General features: G+C 37.4%; 1 protein-coding gene across 3 annotated transcripts in view; it reads left to right on the top strand.

Moving 5' to 3' along the window:
- The first annotated feature begins 208 nt into the window (after nt 1-208).
- The window catches only part of LOC134212763 (cysteine-rich with EGF-like domain protein 2), a 162,764-nt gene continuing 140,293 nt past the window's right edge, over nt 209-22,679 (top strand). The window contains exons 1-5 of one of the 3 annotated variants that reach the window (XR_009979343.1): nt 209-363; nt 513-1,234; nt 1,296-1,433; nt 1,496-1,591; nt 17,251-17,362. Coding sequence is in view for 2 of the 3 variants with exons in the window: in XM_062690904.1 (XP_062546888.1) it covers nt 544-1,234; nt 1,296-1,433; nt 1,496-1,591; nt 16,580-16,809 (1,155 nt within the window). In the remaining variant the exon portion in view is untranslated. Of the gene's footprint in view, nt 364-512; nt 1,235-1,295; nt 1,434-1,495; nt 1,592-16,579; nt 17,179-17,250; nt 17,550-22,679 lie in introns of those variants that run through there. The other 2 variants (XM_062690905.1, XM_062690904.1) reach the window with 2 other exon arrangements.

The raw sequence follows: 22,679 nt of genomic DNA, 5'->3' as shown, positions 1-22,679 counted from the left end.
TTGATTGATAATCATACGTCCATTTTCCTCAGTGAATTCATTCATTTACAGCTGACAAAAAAATGATTGTTATATTTAGTTTTGGCCACGTTTTTATTCTGTGCACTTCTTGTGCTGCATTAGAAAAAGGCCTAAAAGTATGCAATCGCCATTGCACATTGTCAATGCAAAACAAAATTCGATATTGTATTTTCTCCGTGCTCTCAAACCGCGCCGTCGACGTCGGCAGACGTCGGTTGTTTTATTTTGTCTTCTTCTCTCGGCGCAGTGCAAAACCGAAAAACGTTCGCAAGTTTTTGCTCGTAAATTCTGCTTAAAAAACTAAATAAATTCCAAGTTTTATGAATTGAAAGATATACACAGGTTAGTGACACTAACGCCGACCAGAAGACGACATTCATAATTCATCTTCTAATCGAAGATCGGAGTTGTCGGGAATTAGCTCTGCTGTAGCACCACAACGAGTTTATTCGCACCGAAAACACTGACGTGTTATTGATTTTATGTTGCAGGCTCACCACCATCGCAGGAGGATAGGACGCAATGAAGCTGAACCGGTTACTGGTGTCCTTTGCAGTGCTAACTCTTTCCCTTTGTGTGCAGCTAAGCGAAGCGGACGTCCCTCCGGAGGTGCCGAATTTGGCCAAATCGAAGAAAGACCGGCAAAAATCCGAGAAGCTGCCACCATGTCGAGCCTGCACGGTTCTAGTCAATTCCTTCCGCGACGGCATGAAGCGCACGGAACGGTCCAAGCACGATGGAGGTGATGCCGCCTGGGAAGAGGAACGGCTCGGAAGTTACAAAACCAGCGAGCTCCGGTTGGTGGAAATTCAGGAAAGTTTGTGCCGCGATGTTGGACGGGGGGAAGATCAGTGTCATCAGTTGGCAGAGGAGCATGAATCCCTAATTGAAGACTGGTGGAAGGAACATCAGACAGCACAACCAGATTTGCAGCATTGGCTATGCGTTGAGCAAGTGCAAGTGTGCTGCCCGGATGGGTTCTACGGCCCAAATTGCGACCCATGTCCGAGCTGTTTCGGCAATGGAAAATGCAAGGGCAATGGGACCCGGAAGGGAAACGGGAAGTGTGCCTGCGAGGAGGGTTACACAGGGGATAATTGTGATGGTTGCGGGTCGGAGCATTATGAGGCCTTTCGCGACACTGACAAGCTGCTCTGTTCGAGGTGCCATAAGGCTTGCGCCACCGGAGGTTGCACCGGAGCGGGACCGAATGGTAAGGATGAGGGAGATTTAGGGAAGAAAAACTGCTCGATGTAATCTTTGTGCAATTGCAGCTTGTCGCGTTTGCCGGAGTGGTTGGATCATGGACAGCCAGCGAGGTGGATGCACGGATATTGATGAGTGCATCACGGCCAACACCTGCACTAAGCAGCAGTTTTGCGTAAACAACGAGGGGTCGTTCAATTGCTTAGGTATATGCTTGTCTAGTACGCTGGTGAGGAACCACCTATTACTCATTATTTTCCATTCACAGAGTGTGATAAATCGTGTGATGGATGTGATGGTGATGGTCCAGATATGTGCAAGGAATGCGCCGATGGATACGAACTTCGAGACGGGATGTGCACAGGTAAGCTGCATGATGATGGTTGACATAATTATATTATTTATTATTTTTGTTGTTCCGCTTACATAGTTCCATTAATTTAAATATGTCTTAGAGTATATCAAGCATAATTTTTCATAACGACGTATGTAACAATTATGAGGATTCGACAAATCCTTTGCAGAAACTTGGCAATTTTTTTTCTAAAACTGTTTTAAAACTAAATATTTTTTCAATATTTCTTTCCGCTGGCATGCATCAATACATGACACATGATAAGCATATTATGTTGCATTCTTGATAACACAATATTTTATCAAATTATTCTCAAACGTGATGTGTCCTTCCTTTTAAATCATGCGTTTGCTCGGTGCAATGCAAAAGGGGAGACTACTCCTTTTAAATTACGCAATAGCTCGGCATAATGCAAAAGAGCTGATGATGCCTTCTTTTAAAGCACGCGTTTATTCAGAGCAATGCAAAAAAGCAGATCATTCCTTCTTTTTAAATTACGCGATTGTTCACGATAATGAAAAAGAATTGATGCTGCCTTCTTTTATAGCTCGCATTTGCTCGGTGCAAAAAAAAGGGAAGAGATCATTCCTGCTTTTAATTTACGCGATTGCTTGGTATAATGCGAAAGAGTTGATGATGCCTTCTTTAAAGCACGCGTTTGCTTGGTGCAATGCGAAAGGAGAGTGTCGTGGCCGAGCAAATATCCTTAGGACATCCGTTGAATATCTGAATAATCATGGGATGTGTACTCACAAGCATATTCTGACAGAACGAGTAGCTCTAGTGATACATAGGCGATGTACCTAATATTCGGATTAGTGGGATTATTATCATCTATTTCTTTGTTTGGTTCTGTCAATCGAGCTCATATTCGTGTGCTAATGGGCGCCTACTATTTGCACGCCGATTGCTTCGATTTAGACATTCAAATAATTCATGCTTCCATTGCGTATCTTCGAAATTTTCAACACAATCCGCTACTACCACAGAGAGATCATTCCTTCTTTTATATTACGCGATTGCTCGGGATGATGAAAAAGAGTTGATGATGCCTTCTTTTAAAGCATGCGTTTGTACGGACTTCGGAGCAATGCAAAAAAGGAGATCATTCCTTCTTCGAAATTAGGCGATTGCTCGGGATAATGCAAAGGAGTTGATGATGCTTGTGATGATGCCTTCTTTTGAAACACGCGTTTGTTCGGAACAATGCAATTTTATATATAATATATAATTTTATTTGCCTTTTTTTTTTTATTTGCTAATTATCTAATACATGCATTCATCTCTTAGACTAGGTGTTCCGTGTTTTCTTAACACTATCATCCTTATTTGCTATGTTACTTTTTAGTTATTATTAATATATTTCAATTGCCTCTGGCAGTTAGGATTTTTCCTCTGGTTTAATTGAACCATGTAGGAATTACAATGTTTTTAACTTAAACTAAACCTAACCTAATTTATACTAAGGGTATAAGGAGCTAATCGTTGCAATAGAAGATTGCAACGATTTTTGTCTAAAATTGGAAATTATTTTGTTGGACATTTGTTGCAATGTCTCAATATTAGAAATTCTATGAAGTTCATTGGTACTATACCACGGAGGCAACTTCAGAATCATTTTTTTTGGGTATCCAGCTGGAGCTACCTGGTTGGGTCATGACTGGACCCTAACAGAAGTTTTGCTTCTACTAGGATCAACACTTAGAAGAACTAGTCAATGTTGACCACTTGAACACTATTTGTTTTAGTATTGTGAAAGCTAGCAAAATCTCAAAATTTCTGTTGTAGTATAGATTTCCCTTTTACCCTTTTCCATCGTCGTTTTCCCGTCAGTCTGTCAAGCAAATAATGGAAGTTCTAATTTAAAACGTTTTAAACACACAACGAAGGTTATCTGGCGATTTGAAATGTAAAATTTGAGCAGAATTTAAATGTAAAGTTTAGTTTATAGTTTCTTGGAGCCGACAATCAGTACCTAAAGGCAGTCTATGTTGACAACGGGTGATACCGTTGCCACCTCCAAGTAACACTTCTTGAAATAGGGATATAATTAGATGTTATGTTATTGATTATACCAACATTATTTAAATGGCGAAACACAAGTCTAGACCTTAACATAAGTGTTACCGTTACTAGTACCAATATTTAGCACAATTAGTTTATCTTCATGCGGTGAACACTGTTTGTATTGAGTATCGCGTAGTAGCATATTGTCAAAATTTCTGTTATTGTTTATAATTTGTATTTCGTAGTTATTTTACAGTTTTTCTATCAATTGTTAATCCGGATCAATAAATAGTTACAATGAAAATGAATTAGTTTAACGTGAAGTAGAACATAGGGTTTCTTGGATATGACATTAGGTACCTAAAAGCAGTCCATGTTGACAACAGGTGGTAATATTGTCACCTCCAAGTAACCAATCTTGAATAAAAATGTAATGAAATTTTGACGTAAACTACGTCTAAGGGGAAGACTCAGATACAGGGTGTAAAACCGAAATTTCCAAATTCGAGACCGTCACGAAATTAGGATAGATTTCAAACGCTAATAGCGTCTTTATCTTTCGATGGATTTTCGACATTTGCTTATCAATCGATTCAGAAACTCTCCAGCAATTTGCCAATTCTATTGATACTATTGAATATCAACGTTAAACTATTGAAAATGTCATTTCTTTCCAAACCGGGTGAAAAATTCAATTCCGTTCATAAATCCCCAACACGGACATCAGATTGCAGTAAGGTACGGGCCTTTTGATCCACTGCTTCGTTTTCCCTGTGTATAGAAAGCCCCGTGTTTCGCGTGCGCGCGTCATTTTCATTCTGGATGTCACGGCAAGCGGACCAGGGCGTCCAGAAGCGGTCCCAGTGACAACGGCTGTCTCAGCGGATGAAATTTTTTCGGTCGGTGGTGGTGGCGGTCGTGGAAGCAGCAGCACATCATTTTCATCCGTGTTCCATCTTCGGCGGATCTGGTAATCGACGGCGTTCGTTGAGCCGAATCATCGGATGGCGGTCGCGCAGCCCAGTGACTGCTGTTAATAAGGCACATAAGTGGCAATTAATCGGTTCTTTTCAGGACCATCATTATTTTTGGGAGGAAGGTTAAGTTGACATAATTTTCCTAAAGTGCAACCGTTAGGAACTGGAAAATTCTTCGGTGAAATTTTCTAGCGTAATTCGGAGTTATATGATTTTAGTGATTGAGAATGTTGATATTAGACGAACTTTCTTCATAGAACAAAGCATAATTGTTTGGCATCGGTAGCGGAATCATAGCATTAGTGCCGGTCCGAGCATAGGCTGTCATCGGAAGATTGCTACAGCAATTTATCCACTAATGTTGCGTTTGCAACGACTTGGATGTTGTCGGCACAACATGAAATTTTCCCGCGAGACTCTAATTTTTCATTTTTCCTGTTGATGATTGAAAAAGAAATCGGTTCCGAGATGAACTTTATTCAAAGCGCAACGCTAACGTCGGTAGTTGAATCCCAAGCAAGTATCGGAAGGAGACCATGCAAATAATTGATTCGCATTATGATTGAATAAAATTGTATGGCGTCAGTAATGATGTTTGCTACAGATTTTTTGACGTAAACTACGTCTAAGGGGAAGACTCAGATCTTCTACTTCTTCTTATTGCATCCCCACACTGGGACAGAGCCGCCTCGCAGCTTAGTGTTCATTAAGCACTTCCACAGTTATTAACTGCGAGGTTTCTAAGCCAGGTTACCATTTGTGCATTCCTATATCATGAGGCTAACATGATGATACTTTTACGCCCAGGGAAGTCGAGACACTTTCCAATCCGAAAACTGCCTAGACCGGCACCGGGAATCGAACCCAGCCACCCTCAGCATGGTCTTGCTTTGTAGCCGCGCGTCTTACCGCACGGCTAAGGAGGGCCCCTCAGATACAGGGTTTAAAACGGAAATTTCCAAATTCGAGACTGTCACAAAAATAAGGATAGATTTCAAACGCTAATAGCGTCTTTATCTTTTGCTTATCAATCGATTCGGAAACCCTTCAGCAATTTGCCAATTCTATTGATACTATTGATTATCATTAATGCTTAATTTTTTTCTACAACAAATATGATTTTGAAAAAGTATCACCGGCGCGTGCTTACTCGCAATCTACATGCTGATACATTCACAGTTTACATCAAACAACTGAAAACCGAAATACGCCACTCCAAAATTGCGAGGTGACAATGTTAACAAGAGACAAAAGATAGGAAAAATAACACGGTGTGTAGTACCTCCCCGAGTCACCTTAAGGGAAGATCCTTTAATTACGTAACGCAAAAATTGGGCATTTTCAACCCCCTCCCCCCTATGACACACTTTTTGTATGAAGCATCTAAAAATTATGTATGGGTCGTCACACTTCGCCCAACCCCCTCCACCCTCTAAGCGTTAAGTAATTTGTGGACGCTCCCAAGAGCCACATTCATTGATGGTAGCCGATCGTTAGTACTTCATATCAAATATCATATCATATCATAGCATATCAAAGAATATTGTGGCCAAATTTCATAAAATTTGGTCAACAAAAACCCCCGTCGACAATAATAAAAGAAAACCTGCCAAAGCCGTCATTCCCCCTACTTCATACAAGAAAATTTAATCTGAGCGCTGCTAATGTTAATGACGACGACCGCGCGACCCACACCATCGCCGGGAATAAAATTTCCGGTAGGAGCTCCGCCGATGCCGAAGGTGGTACCACGGTCTGCTCTCCGCGACATCTCGAACGAAATGGCTCGCGCGCGCGAAAGAGCTGCTTTCTTGTAATCAATAAAGTTGAACCTGTAGCCACGCCCCTTTGGTGAGTGTGTGACGGTTACACAATATTTGCAGCCATACCGGACAACAAAGAGGCGGGACTAATGAGCCATATTTATTGATTACTAGTTGACCCGGCAGACGTTGTCCTGCACAGTAGGCGAGAATGTGCGTTCCGAACTGCCCATGCAAAGTTCGCATAGGAATCACAATTTTAGTTATTCACGGTTTGCTCAACTTTACTCATAATTTTCGCATCAGGAAATATCATATAAACCCGTCGGAAACTATAACGAATGTTTCTGCTGAAGAAATGAAAAAAATCCAACCAGCCGTTTTCGAGTTATGCGGATACGAACACAGACCATTTCATTTTTATATATAAGAAAGATAAGAAAACTGCTCTCCCGCGCGCGCAAGGCATTTCATTTCATTTCCAGCATCGGCAGAGTTGCCGAGCGAGTTCCAACTTGTGTCGTGGATCATGTGGTCGTCGTCGATATATTTGAAATTAATCGGTTCTTCTCAGGGCCACCATTCTACACAAAGGAAGATTGAGGCGAGGCGAATTTTTTTAAAAAGTGAGAATAAACCGCTTGGCGACGCCATAAAGTTGCCTGCCGTCCGTAGCAGAATCACGAGCGCGCATAGGAGGGAGATGGCTTCAGTGGCAGTGAAATTCTTATTCGGTTTTGTTATTCCAGCAGAACAACTTTGTAATATTCATGAATGATGAGACTTGCTAGGTTCTTCACTTCACCAAACGGTTTTACGTAGTTTACGTCGGGCGGTCGTGTCATGCACACAACCCTTATGATTTTTTAGATTGTGATCAAATCAGCGACATTCTGCAAATTTTGTTATGGTAATAAGATATATTAGCTTAAGAGTTGTCTTCATATTTCACACATAGAAAAAAGGTTTTGAATAATTGTGTATTTCGTTAACTTCCGGTACTTTCATATCAGTCCCATATTGGTTTTTCGCATACTGAGATAATAGCCGATGAAGTCTCAAAACGCATTTTCCATGCAAAACTTTAAAAAAATCTAATAAATTCATACATTCTGCGATCTGGTTGAAATTTTGCAGAGTCATTCATCATTAAACGAGTTAATGAAATACGATTCAAATCAATGGAAAAATAATTGAATGTTGAGCAATCCACTTATAAAAATTCTTAATGGGACTGGTATGCGGGTATATTCAATATGGGACAATGTTGGTTTGGTATTTTTTCATATTTCTCCCGAGCAAAGTCTCATTTTTTATCATGTTATGTTGAAGTATGATAAAAATAAATGCTATTCACGGTGTTAACTCAAAAGTGACGAAAACCGAAATGGGACTGATATGCGAGTAGCGGCAGTTAAGTCATCCTAATATCTGAGTTCTAAGTAACGTTCGATGCTAAAGTTATATGAGTTAAATAGTCAGTATGTTTTCAATATAATCTGTTGTTGGAGAACGTATCATAATATAAAAAAGCAATTTTGAGAATTGCGTCGTCGAGCCATATCGGTTCAACCTATTGTAGCAAAGCCAGGGGATACAAGTGTTAGTAAGTTTGAAAAGTTCATTTCCCAATAAATCAAACGTTTCACACGATGTCGCTTTATCTAACCCTGTTCAATTCACCCATCACCTATCTGTCTCAGTCATTTTCTGTACCTCACGTTATTCAGTTTAAGTCTATAATATTTGCAAATCATGTTGCGTCAACTGTTAGTTCACTAGACTTCCATTCTTCCCATGTAATACCATTGGTATTACAGTAATATCCCGATTTTATCACCCCCCTGGTGAATTTTGGGGTGATAAAACAGGGTATGTGACAAAATCGGAAAAATTTTTTTTTTTTTTTTTTTAATTCGTTCCACAATTATGAATCATTTTATGCCTTAGAAAGGCCAAATGCGTGAATGGTACCGTGCTGTGCCCTTATTCCAATCAGCGCCTAATTCCGTTCACGCAAGACAAAATAATAAATAATGAAGAATTTTTGTCTAAAAATAACAGAAAAATATCCTTATACTTTTCTATGGTTATGTATGCATGAAATGCAATGGAAGCAGCGTCATTTTTAGCGATTATTAGTAAAAATTTTACACAAAATTTGTTGATCGTCACTACAGGCGCCATTTTGACTGTTTTCATTAAACCACTTGCTAAGAACGTCTGACATAATATTTAGGAATTTTTGTGTGATAATTCTCCCTGAATTTCAAACACAACAGCATAACAAGACATAACAGGTAACATAATATTGTATTACCAAATCGTTGTCTGTATTTTACGGATATAAAATGCTGAAAAGTGAGAAATGTGTTGACCGGAATAAGGGTACCTTTCAATATACTCGTTCCTTATTCCGCTCTCTAGGTTTGGAGGTTAAATTCCGAAAATTCCGTTTGTGAGAATATAATTTATGAAGAAGAAAAGGGACATTGATTGTACACGAATCCATATAAATGGTGAACTTTAGAAATTATATCATGCACGCTATCAGACCGAAAGGAATTCCGTTTACGATTCTACGCTAAAAGGTTATGGGGCCGTTTTTCAACTCATTCCGAGAAAACACAGTTTTTTTAGTTGATGGTGTATGACAAATTGTCATGTGGTTGCTGGACAAGAAAGGGTTTCCGAAAATTACGGACAGTTTCAAACAGCACAACATATTTTATTGTAGCGTTATTGTTCTTAAAGCTTTTTTTGGAAATTTCTTGACGAGTTTCGAGTCCCAATCAAAACACTGCCGTCTCTGAGCTACAAATAAGATTATATTTTGCCGAAATCCTAGAATGATTTGTAAAATTTGGGTTATCCGATGTTTTAAAGAATCCTGAAAAAATATTCCAATGAATTATTGGCAGTGGCTGATTTTCTACTCGCCGCAGCCACATCCAGGCGCTATAGTATATGCACAAAATAGCCGGCAAGAGTTAACCGCCAGAAATTTGTATGGCGAAAGACATCTAACGCTGGTTTTCTCAAAATTAGGAGCTTTTCATGAAAAACTATTTGGTACCGGGTCTGAGGGCTGGTGTCCGCTACCACGCATACCAACTACTTTCTCGATTAAAGTGCTTAATTTTGAGAAATCGAACCTTAGATGCCTTTCGCCATACTGATTTCAGAAAGTTAACTCCTTGTGTGCCGCTGTAAGCACGCTCAAAGCAGTCGATTCATTGAACAAAACAGCGGTACGAACAATTCCAAACAAACAAACCGAGACATTGTTTTGTAAGGTCCAAAACAAAATTAAAGGCCTAGTATTCAGGCTTTAATCGAAATTACGTTGAGGATGAGATGAAAAACTCCGTTAGGGAATCATATGTGTCCTTTCTGTGGTACTTAATACTACTGGGCAGCTATAGAATCAATGTCGTACAAATCTCGAATGGTAAGTGAAACAAACGAAAAAACAGCCAACTTGGATAAACTAATTTGCTATCATTGTAATTTATATTTGGAAGAAAATAACATTTTAAGCTTCTTATTTGCAATAATAATGAATAAAAAGATGAATTTGAGAGAAAAATGATGTCTGACATTAACATCTCCAAGAAATCAATTGTTTTTCGGGTGATTGGAATTAGGAACATGAATGAACGGAATTAGGAACAATGCTTTTTTAGATGAGGGGCACAGCACGGTACCCGTTATTTCTTGTCGAAATTGCTTACAGAATATTTCCCAGGTACTCAGCAGTCGTTCGTAATAAACTAAAGGCGGTGAAAGTTATTTCATGAAAATCAATGTTGTTTGTGGTATTATTTACGAAAATAAAAAGAATGACAAAATTTTTTGGGGTGACAAAATCGGGTCGAAAACGTGGCAAAATCGGGACGTGATAAAATTGGGTCGAAAACGTGATAAAATCGGGGGTAGACAAAATCGGGGAGTGACAAAATCGGGTCAACACTGTATACCAATCTCTGAAGGGTTACCTACGCTGTACCTTGCCTTCGGAAATAAAAGTCCAACTTTAGCTTTTCATACACAACACAATACATAAACACATTTTTGGCTCATTAAATAGTTCAATGATAATATAAATATAAACAATGTTGTTTCAAGTTACCTAGAGTTTAAATTTTTTATTAATTTTAAAGTGTTTGTAGAATGAATTTAAAAATCTCAACGATAATACACTCTACTAAAAGAAAATCAGAGATCATTACGCTAATAGAGGCAGCGAATCTACTTAGTTTTTTGCTACAAGTTACTGGAAATACTACTACAGCTACTGCTATTACTACGAAACTATTACTATTACTATAACTATTAAGACAACTATTACTACTCCTAAGAGCTACAGCGGATGATCGTTAGCTTCCGAAGTATTTCTTATTTGTGTATAAGGTTAGTAAAGACTCGTACTGGGCCCTGCTGGCTCCTCCAATCTTACGCATAGTCTGCTGACGATAAAGGATGTGCCAGTGTTCAATGCGCATATTAGGGGCGTGGAGCGTCAAGTTTCAAACGATTTTGTTTGGGTAGTTAAGAATTGTTAATTAGTCAACAATTGTATGTATGTTTCACAATATAAAAATATGCATGTAATTGGAAAATTGTTATGGATCTAAAAAATAATAAATAATGCGAACGCAATACAAAGAACAAAATTTATTGAGAGTGAATTTAGTTTAACTCCATTAATTCATGTTATACCGAGATACTTGACGAACCACCGTCGATCCCATCATCCATGGACAGGGAACTTCAGAATCATTTTCAAAATTTTATTTTGAATCCTCTGAAGTGCCTTCTTTCTGGTATTGCAGCAACTAGTCCATATTGGCACAGCATACAACATGGCAGGTCTGAAAATTTGTTTGTAAATCAAAAGTTTGTTCTTAAGTCAAAGTTTTGATTTTCTGTTTATAAGTGGATATAGCCACTTAGAATATTTGTTACATTTGGCTTGAAGGCCTTCAATGTGATTTTTAATAGTTAATTTTTGGTCCTGCAGAAGTCCTAAATATTTGGCTTCGCTAGACCAATTAATTGGAACCCCATTCATAGTGACAATATGTCTGCTAGAAGGTTTCAAATAAGAAGCTCTCGGCTTATGTGGAAAACTATAAGCTGTGTTTTGGAAGTATTCGGAGAAATTTTCCAAGTAAGTAATTTGCAATTTCCAAGTAATTTGCAAGTAAGTGGAGAAAATATCCAAACTTTTTTGCAATCTACTACAAATGACACGAAGGCTACGCCCCACTGTGGTCGGATATCATTAAATCATGGCATTAATAAATAACTCCTTAGGGTTGCCTCATAGAAGTTTGGTGTCTTCCACAAAGTTGTTGCATGATAAGTAGGCCTTCATATGGTAATAAAAAAATAGGGTCTGACCCGATTTAACCGACAAACAACCTAAAAAATGTCTTATTTATTGTAAAATATTTAAAATATATAGAAAAATCGGTTTATTTTCCCACTCCCTCCACTTCCCACTGAGATTTTATCTCGGAGAGAAGCTTTGGGTTGTATAAATGAAACAGAGGGGAATTTGGTTGCAGAAACTTGCCGCAACTCTCAAACGACCTACTTTTATTTGTTCAACTGAATGATTGAAACGCTCAATTTAACATACGCCACGAATTTCTTGGATGCAGTCTTACCGTTCTACCATTTATAGTGCCATGCAATATAAATTTTATGCTGGTACTATATTTTTCTTGAATAATAGTTGTAAACATTTTAGTATTTATTTAACGTTGGCATACGAACTGTTTATGCTGAATATAATATGAATACAAAATGTTTTGTACATTAGTCATCTAAGAACGTAATTATCTTTTTTCACAACTAGGAGCTGTTTCACAATTTCCGGTGATGTTTCATGACGTTCATGACCATTTTCAACGATTTAGATCTTGAAGACGAAAATAGAATATCGTCAAATATACTGACATCAGATGGTATTTCTGACGAATCTTATGAAATACACATTTTCAAATTTTAATGATTTACACACTCCCCGAATTAGACATAGATTTACGGACAACGTTAATTAATTTATGTTTTTATATGAAGTTCAGAGTATGGTTAAAATCAAACCTTCTTGTTTCGAAATCCGTCCAGTGTGTACTAATTTTAACTTCAAGCGAATCAAATCTGTAGTGCCATATGGTGATTTCTAAGCTAAATTCCAGACCAATATATTTTAAAATAATACTGAAAAATAACCAAAACGAAGCTCAGAAAGTTTATGTGATCATTATAATATGAATTTTACGGCCTACTTTGATTGAATAAGTGACAGCTTTCCGTCAAACACAAGCGTAACTCAACAAAAAATTAAGGCACTGTGGAAGATTTACGGCAAATTTCTGCAACCGAATTCGCGTCCGTTACATTCTTCATAACCCAAAGATTCTATCCGAGATAAAATCTAAGCGGGAAGTGGAGGGAGTAGGAAAATAAATCGATTTTTCATCATATTTTTGAATATTTTACAAAAATTAGAGCGTTTTCCAAGTTATTTCATGGTCAAATCGGCTCAGACACTACTATATATTACTCTCCGAGATACAGCAAAAATGAGCGAAAATAAATATTGTACATAGATACAAAATTAAACTAAAAATTATCAAATTTTGGATATAAACTCACATTTTTTACATAAAATGCATTGTATCTCAGAAACAAAAGCATTTTCAAAAATAGTTCCTTCACAAGAGTTGCTTATAATCCTGAATTCTTGATTTTTGCTGAAGACACCGTCATCCTATCATGCTCATATAAAAAGTTAGCTGAAGCGCCGCCCTAGCGGTAGAATTCCGAACTATATTTTTATCACCATATGAAGGCCTACTTATCATGCAACAACTTTGTGGAAGACACCAAATTTCTATGAGGCAACCCTAAGGAGTTATTTATTAATGCCATGATTTCATGATATCCGACCACAGTGCGCCCTTTGGCTGAGAGGCCCGTGTCATCTGCAAACAAAGATTTTTGACACCAGGGTGTCAGGTAAATCAGGTAAGTCAGAAGTATTTGGGGACACCAGCCCTTACAGGTAATCTATCAGATTTGGAATTCTGATAGTTTACCTGCAGTGAGCGATCTGATAAATAATTTTGGATCACTTTAATAATGTACAGAGGAAAATTAAAATTCATCAATTTTACAATCAAACCTTCATGCCAAACACTGTCAAATGCTTTCTCTATATCAAGAAGAGCAACTCCAGTCGAATATCCTTCAGATTTGTTGAGCCGAATCAAGTTCGTAACTCTTAATAACTGATGAGTGGTTGAATGCCCATGACGAAAACCAAATTGTTCATCAGCAAATATAGAATTGTCATTAATACCAACCATCATTCTATTTAAAATAATCTTTTCAAACAGTTTGCTTATTGAAGAAAGCAAACTGATTGGGCGATAACTAGAAGCCTCAGCTGGATTTTTGTCCGGCTTCAAAATTGGAACAACTTTGGCGTTTCCCATTTATCTGGAAAGTATGCCAATTGAAAACATTTGTTAAATAAATTAACCAAAAAGGATAAAGAGCTCTCAGGAAGTTTTTTGATAAGTATGTAGAAAATACCATCATCACCAGGAGCTTTCATATTTTTAAATTTTCTAGTAATAGATCTCACTTCATCCAAATTAGTTCCCAACGAAGGGTCAAAACATTATCTTGATTGAGAATGTCTTCGAAGCTCCGTGTAACCTGATCCTCAATTGGACTAGTGAGACCTAGACTAAAATTATGGACACTCTCGAACTGCTGAGCAAGTTTTTGAGTCTTTTCGCCATTTGTTAATAAAATTTTATTTCCCTCTTTAAGCGCTGGAATTGGCTTTTGAGGTTTTTAAGAATTTTCGTTAATTTCAAAAGGGTTTCGAACTGGGATCCAACTTCGAGACATTATTCTCAAAGTTGGTATTTCTCAGAATAGCGAAACGTTTTTTAATTTCATTTTGCAAATCTCGCCAAATAACTTTCAATGCGGGATCGCGAGTTCTTTGGTATTGCCTTCGCCTCACATTTTTAAGACGGATGAGTAGCTGAATATCGTCGTCAATAATAATGGAGTTGAATTAAATTTCACATTTAGGAATTGCAATGCCTCTGGCTTCGACAATTAAATTAGTCAAAGATACGAGAGCATTATGAATATCACTTTTGGTATCGAGAGGAATATCAACATCAAAATTCCTATCAATTTTATATAAATCCCAATCAGCCCTATGATAATTAAAAGTAGAGCTGATTGGATTGTTAATGGCTTGGAAATGGAAATTTTCAAAAAAATTATATGGATCCATTAAAACAAAATCCAATAACTATTTTTGAGTAAATTTGATACCAACCTGAACAGCTTCATTTTTGGTATTTGCTTTGAATATTGCATCAATCATGTGATGCAATTGTTCTGCTAGAAAATCGAAATCGGAAGCAGACATGCTACCTGGGTCGCAGGTACGATCGTAGTTTACCGTTGAAGAATGAGTATGAAAATCATTCATCGTCGGTAAATTTTCAGAAACGAAATTTTGCCTGCCTGCAGCGATGCTTGCATAGGTAGGTATGTTTGAAAAAAATTAATCAGACGAACTGTTCGCTACCCGGTGAGAGGAATGAGCAAAATTTGTTCGTTGATTGTGGTGGGTATGAATTACTCGACCGGCAAATGATTGCGGATTTTGAGCGTTTGTAATATGTTTACCCGGTGTATCAAGGATTCTATTGGAATTTCCCGTCATCAATTTTGCACGGGAATTTAAAACTTTTTTTTGCGTGAGGGGCATTTCCAGAAATTGGATTTATTATTGCCCCCACAATTGGCACATTTAAATTTATTGGAATCTTCTCTCACAGTCAGTGTTGGTAAAATCACTCACAAATCTCAATCAACGAGCGTTCCCGGGCGAACGAAATCGTCTGCGATTTTAAAGGAATGCATCACGCTTGAATTTTTCATGCTAAAACGCATCATTTCACTCATTTGCCAAAAAATCATTTTGGTTTAAAAACGCATTTGAAATCAATTTGGGGGCAATTTATTGCCTATACATAAAAGAGTGTCTAATATTTTATGCGACAAACGTCAATTCATTGTTTTTAACGAAGGAGAACAAAAGAAAACCTACGATGATTCAAATGGATGATTCAACTCATCCATGAGTTTTTAGGTGCTGAGTTGGGTGCGTTTTAACTCACGCTTGATTTGAATCATCCATGAGTTTTGAGATTTTGAGTTTTACCAACACTGCTCACAGTACAGGCGTCCTTGGCGTGAGAGGTTCCACCACAAATCATGCATTTAGCATACGTGGCAATGTTTAGTTCCGTGACCCCACTTTATTGACATTATAGCGCTGAGGAGCACTGTTGAAATTAAAATAGCTTCGGGTAGTATTAAAAACTTCCTTCAGCACAGAAAAAATAGAACCGCACAGAACGAAAGAATTCATAGTTGATGCATTTGTAACGGGCTAGGTGGTCATATGGCAACCGCTATGGGTTCAATCCCAGGCCCGTTCCTTCCTTCTTGTATCTTATCCTATACTTTTCATGTTTTAACAAACGGCAGCTTGTTTCGGCATCCAATTGAAATACACCATCCTTTCATTACTATCGCATTGGTCATACGTTAACCAAGATGAACCTCTGCCATAGAACCTACCCCCACATTACAATAAAATTCCGCATAAACTCGTGGCAAGTGCAGAGGTGTTCTCGGCTTGCAGTGGGCTAGTGATTGCATCATCATAAATTATTTCCCATCCCCGATAGAGCCCATCCATTGGTTATCTATGCAATTGCAATTGCTCTGGTCAATCACGGAGTAGCAACTACGAAATGTACGGTCACCATGATCTTGTCCCGGTTTGAGTTTGCATTATCCTATGATTTTTATTAGCATGTCAACAGTTATTAATCTTGTGTGGCAAGCACAATTGATACACTTATACTTAGTCGAGAATGTTTCCCACCAAAAAAACATCCTAAACCTAACTGGAAACCAGACAGAAATTAATCCGTTGATTTTGCATGATCCCTCTTAGTTGCCCTTTGTTAGCAGCTTCCTTTACTTTTTCGTTAACAATAATCGGCTTAACTGTTTTTTAGTTTGTCTAGACACCTAAACAAAGAAAAACATTTTTCGTAGTTTGCATTTATTTAAACATGTTTTACGACTTGCTGAAAACGTAAAACCCTCTTTCTTCCCACCATTAGATGTGTCGAATGAGAAGCGCAACCAGTACGTGACGTTCACTCGCTATCTCACCTATCTGGGTCTGTGCATAGCGACGTGCATCGTACTGCAAAGCTCAACCTGGCTGGCGGCTCTCATCGGGCTGGCCGTGGCCGTCTACATATCCATATCGGAGTACTGGCTCAACACGGAACCGCAGGGTACTCCGGCACCATCGCCGAAGATACTCGACGAATTGCTGCAGCAGTAAATATTGCGATGCATAGATAGATAGAATGTTAGCGCGTGATCTTCTAGAAGGATAATCGTATCAATCTTCCGTCAATCGCGTTTGGTAGCTCTCAGGCAGATGTCATAAGAGGCCAGGAATTGAGTTTTACTGAATAATATCAATCAATGCCATTTTTCGTTATTTTCATTTCCCATAAAGTCATACTCGAAGGAATAAAAAAGTAAGTAAAAAGCTGATACAACTGAGTGAGGATTGTGCAATGTGGATTTAACGACATATAATTCAAAAGAAAGACAAACCCAAATTATTCACCAAAGCCGGAATGTTCCACGTTTGGTAGTTATTCACGGATAAATGACAAAAGTACTTTTTATCAAATAAAACTATCAAAAAAATTAGCGACTTCCCATTTATTCGAATTAATCCCTAATCCCTGCTAAATACTGCGTACCGTTTCAGTTATCGTCCAAAAAGAACCAAGTGAAGCAGATTCAACGCAGACGGAAGCAGTGTCGAGTGAACAACCTGTGGAAGATGAAGAACCACCAAAGGAGGAACTCTGAATGACCAGGTGAATGATGACATTTTCTTGCTAGTTTGCGACTTCGCATTGAACATATGTCTGTTCCGTTTGCACAAAGTTCCTCGTACTGTAAGCACAACGTGATCCCAACGAATGAATGGTACGCTTATTATTGAGGGAGTGAGCAATACTTAATTGGTCCATAGAAAGTTTTATTTATTTATATTGTATTGAATTCAAAGCATTAGGTTATTGAGAAAGAACTTTCCGTTTCAGGTTTGTTTTACTGCTGATGTAAAAATACGTAAGTCTGTTACCCTCGCTGGACCCCAGTCTCTGAGCATTCTGCAATTTATTGCCGCTTTTAATACTAAATCTAAGTGCTTGCTGCGCGACTGTTTATCGAATGTTCGCCACTGCAGAGAAACAATGGTTTTATGGGCAGCTGAATCCCGACTTGCTTACATGTTGTATGGAGGTTTCTATTACCTATATGCAACTAAATTCGGTTACATTTGAGTTGCAGAAACTGTTTGTGCTGCTAGGATCTTTGGTATATATTTATTAAATTTTAATACTTAAACTATGTACCTACCTATTTGAAAAATCAGTTTCATGGCAAATGCCTAACACTTGTTAGTTAGTAAAAGATTGTTCGGTTGGGTGTGACCTCTATTGGGTATCCTACGGAAGTTTGAAACACATAAGACTGAACTTGAAAGGTGAGGTAGGTAGGTAGTAAATGTAACTAGATAAGTACCTAGGTAAATTATTATACCTACGCATAGTATAAATAGTGTAAGATGCGATCATTTTCTTCAAGTCGAGTCAAGTACGAGACACTGAAGACGGCCTGAAGAGGTCGAAATACGTATCTGTCAAGATACAATTAAGTGGTGGAATTCAATGGGATTGTATAAACTCGTCTTATGACAAGTGAAGACATTCCACTAAAATCTTAAAATAATTTTCTTAACATAAGAGAGCCCAAGTAACCAGAATACTCGTAACGCTGGGTAGACACCCTAGCACTAGCACTTCCGGACACCAAGTTACACCCAATCAAATACGGCGAGCAAATAACAAGTCCACTTTATTGGCACTACTAGAATTTTAATCTTAAAGCGACTGTTTTATTTGGGCAACGATTATCAACTGTACTCACGGATGACGATGGCGTTCGCAAAGGAATCGTGATGGCGTTGATGCAGAATTCAGATAGGCTTCTATTGTACTCTTGAAACGGCCGCCAGGCCTTGGCGTCTATCCGCAGCTCGAAGGACCAATGTTAACGCTTTTGTAGTGCCTGGTACACAGGCTACAGGATTAAGGAATCCGAACCCGGCCAACTGGCCGGGGTATAAGGAAAACGATCCGATCCACTTGATGATTTATTACGAACTAACTTTTTCTACATAGTACGGTGTCTTATTTATAGTAGCTCTACCCTATGGAATGTTGCACATTTGTATACAACTATTATCTGTCTAACCTATTGTATGCAAGCTCTATTATTGTACTAAAGATATTGTGTCTAGTGTGTGCCTGGCTGAATGCTCTAAAAGTGTCAATAACAATACATGGATAAACAAATGACTACTTTGTGTTTACGATCTAGAATGATCAACGGGTAAGTTATTTACATCTTTTATCGTGTTTAATATGCTATTAATTCCTGTTTTGTTTCGTTTTAGGTATGGTATGCAATGCTCTAGATATGGAGCAAGGTATGTGAAAACCAGGGTAAGTATTCTATTGTAATTAAAGTGTCGAATAAGTGATTTGTTGGGGCCTCAGCATGAGGCATGTCGTCCACCGGCGCGGTGTGATGAATACACCCCGGTGGCTTGCTGATGGCCTTAACAATATATTTTCATATTTTTATATCCATATTTTTTTCAAATAATTCATATTATCACGTTCTCATTTTATCATGTATTCATATTTTCCTATGTTCATATCTTCATATTTTCATTTTTTCTTGTTTTTATATTTTCGTTTCTTTGTGCGTTTATATTTTCTTATATATATATATATATATATATATATATGTTTTCATTTATTTATAATTTCGTATATCTTTATTTTCATATATTTTTATTTTCACATATTTATATTTTTATATATTTATTTTTTCATATACATTTATATTTTCATATTTTCATACTTAAGTTTTCTCATATTGTTATTTTTATAGCATGTAAATATAATAGTGTAAAAGTATGAAGTTATGTTCATATTTTATACTTTCTTATTCGTATGCTTTCATGTTTCTCATAATGTTGCTTGTTTAAATGTTTACTTCTTATATTTCATATTTCAGTTATATAACATATTTCCATATGTTTATGATTTATATTTTTATATTGTCATATTCTGATATTTTTATTTATATTTCCATATTTTTATATTTTTTTTTCAAATTTATATATTTTCAATTGTTATATATTCATATTGTAATAACAACTTCAACACTTTACAGAGTCAACTTAATTTTTATTCAACCAAAATTCAAACTAGGGGAAACTGGGGTAATATGCACCCCCGGGGCAAAACGACCCTTTGACGTTTATGAGGATATTTTCGGAAGATTTTCAGGAATGTTCACTACAGGGCATGTAGTTCGGATCTCGAACTATGAATCTAGCAGTGAACACTCTTAAAATATGCCTGGAGCACCGCCAAAAAAGCCAAAGGGTCGTTTTGCCCCGGGGGTGCATTTTACCCCAGTTTACACTACAAAAAAATGGCGCTTTGGCCCTCGCGATCGCGTCGTTAACAATGCTAGGAAACGGAAAAAATCAGTGCTACCAACTTCTTAAAATTATACCCATTCGCCGATCGCACCAAAAACTAGAAGTGGGCGCTCACGTTCCCATACACATATCACAGAGAAACAGACGTCTCACTCAACATATGTTCCATCGTACACCTTTTTAACGGTTTATTTAACTTTTTGTAGGTGGTCAATCGGCCACCGATGGCGCTTTCATCGATTTTGCTTGTGTTTGACGTTTGCACACTACCGCCATCTGGTTGCCGCTTGGCCACTCACCGGGATTTTAGCATTGGGGACAATGTTTTCGTGACGATGATTTTGATTGCATTTTGTTCTAAGTGAGACGTCTGTTTCTCTGTGCACATATGTTTCTGTTTTCATTCTTTTATATTTATTTATTTATATTTTATATAATATTCATGTTGTTTTATTTCTATTTTTTTATATTTTCATATTTTCATATATACATGCGTATATACATATTGTCAAATTTTCTAATATCTATTTTTCCACATTTTCATATAAATTTTTATTGAAAATTTACTAAAACTGGTGTCTTAAAAAAGAAATACGGAAAGATTGAGAGGGTATCATTTAACTAGGTCGTTATTATCTGACAAAATTTTGATAGGTTCGGTTATCAAACTTTAGAAAAACGTGAGGGGCTGACAAGATACATAGGAAAGGTAACATTTCCAATAGAAAAAATAGAAATAGAAAAAACATATTTACCATATATTTTTATTGACACACGGTGACCTGGTGACGCTGATTTCTTGAAGCTGAGGTCGTTCGGTCAGGGACACTGTGAACTATTTTTCAAATAATGTAATCCCAATCTTAATATTTATATTTCCTTTTCAGCTGAAACAAGTGTTGCTGGTGAAGATTGTTTCACACCAAGGATCAATTTGCTCTCCTTTGATTTTCATAAATTTCAACGTTTCTTTTATATTTATTCCTAATATTCTCATACATTTTCTTAAATTTCCTCGGAGCTCCATATATTTTAAATAATCTAGCATTATTTATAAACAATTATAAACAAAATTTATAAACAATCATCTTGCCATAAACGATTTACCCAACCAAATGACAATTATTGATCTTCACTTTAAGAAACATTGGGTGCTGACGAAGATTTTGAAGCAGCATCACACTACAAGTCTAATATTACTACAATTTATTATTTTAGAAATATGCTGCAGATTGCAAAATCAATTCAATTGTTTTGCCAAAATCTATTTATTCATATTACATCCAAGAACAAAACATCACCTTTTACAATATCAATACCAATAAAAATATAATATTTACGCTTTTTCGCCAAGAAAAGCACCCCTTAATAACCCATCCAAACTCCAACGCCAGATACCTATGAAGGTCGCGCGAGTTCTCCGCATCTTCTTAAGTAGGTATCTAATCAACACTTCCCACCCAAATCCCCACTGGTCGTAAGGACCTGGCCAGGTGTTGAACAAAGGGATCGTTGAATGAAAAACAAGCCAAGCCCCAGGCTGTTTTTTGGCGCATCTAACGTCCCTATCGACAGCCAACCCAGGATAGTGTGCGGTCAGATATGCTATGCTATCCCAACTAACATTTAATGTCAATGTAAATGTTATTTCAACTCGTCTATACGGCTTCAAGCTGAATATGTGTGCTATACAAATGATCAAGAACTTCTATTCAATGCTTTTACCAGCAAATCTGGCGAATCTATTCAGCTGTTTTTGACGTGTCTGCAAAACTGCTTTACAGCATGTTACACAATTTTTTCTCAATCTTTATTAAACCATTTAGTAATCCAGTATTTTGCGCTCGATAATGGCGGCCGAGTGAGTGCCTTTTTGACATTCAAGAGGTAGAAAATATTTACACTTTTTAATCAATGTAGGCCTCGATTCATTGAAAAACATTGGCACTCACCCCGGAATCTACAAACAAACAAATGTCAAATATGTTTCGTTATGTTCTGCGAGAATTTGGTATTTTTTTCATGCATTAATTATCATCATTTATTTTATTTCATTTTCTAGCAATATGAAAGCCACCAGGTAAGGACAAATCTAAAATAATTATGATCAGTGTTTTTTTCTTGAGAAAAAGAAATCTGCAACCAGACACCTAGATGATACCCAGATAGTATACGGCTGGATTCATTACCCTCGATTCACTGAAATCCCCCGAAACTAACTTCCTTTGCACCCTCTCTTTGCCAATTCCCCCGGCAATTCTTTAAGAGTTACTGTAGAGCATTTCGCTTACCTACTGCTTTGCGTGCACATCGTGCACATCGACGCCCTTTTATACTTTTCCTATACACTACATGTGTCCAAACGCATTTCGACACTAACTGTGCTAAAAAACTCCTCTACCAGGTCTATCAAGTATGTGAGCATATTCTTCTGCTTCGTGGCTCCAAGTTAACTAATATGGCCTATGGTGGACAATAGCATAGAATATAGTTTTAAGGTCAGATGGAGTTGGTTTTTGTGAGACTAGCGTAGTCTATTCAGCTTTCACTTCACCGAAGTGTCTGGGGCAGATTTCCTCTCCTCTTATAAAACCATCAATCATAAGCAT

This window comes from Armigeres subalbatus, chromosome 2 (assembly GCF_024139115.2).
Source record: "Armigeres subalbatus isolate Guangzhou_Male chromosome 2, GZ_Asu_2, whole genome shotgun sequence".
Taxonomy (NCBI): domain Eukaryota; kingdom Metazoa; phylum Arthropoda; class Insecta; order Diptera; family Culicidae; genus Armigeres; species Armigeres subalbatus.
Note: the sequence above shows the minus strand (reverse complement) of the source record. Positions and strands in the feature narration are given on the sequence as shown.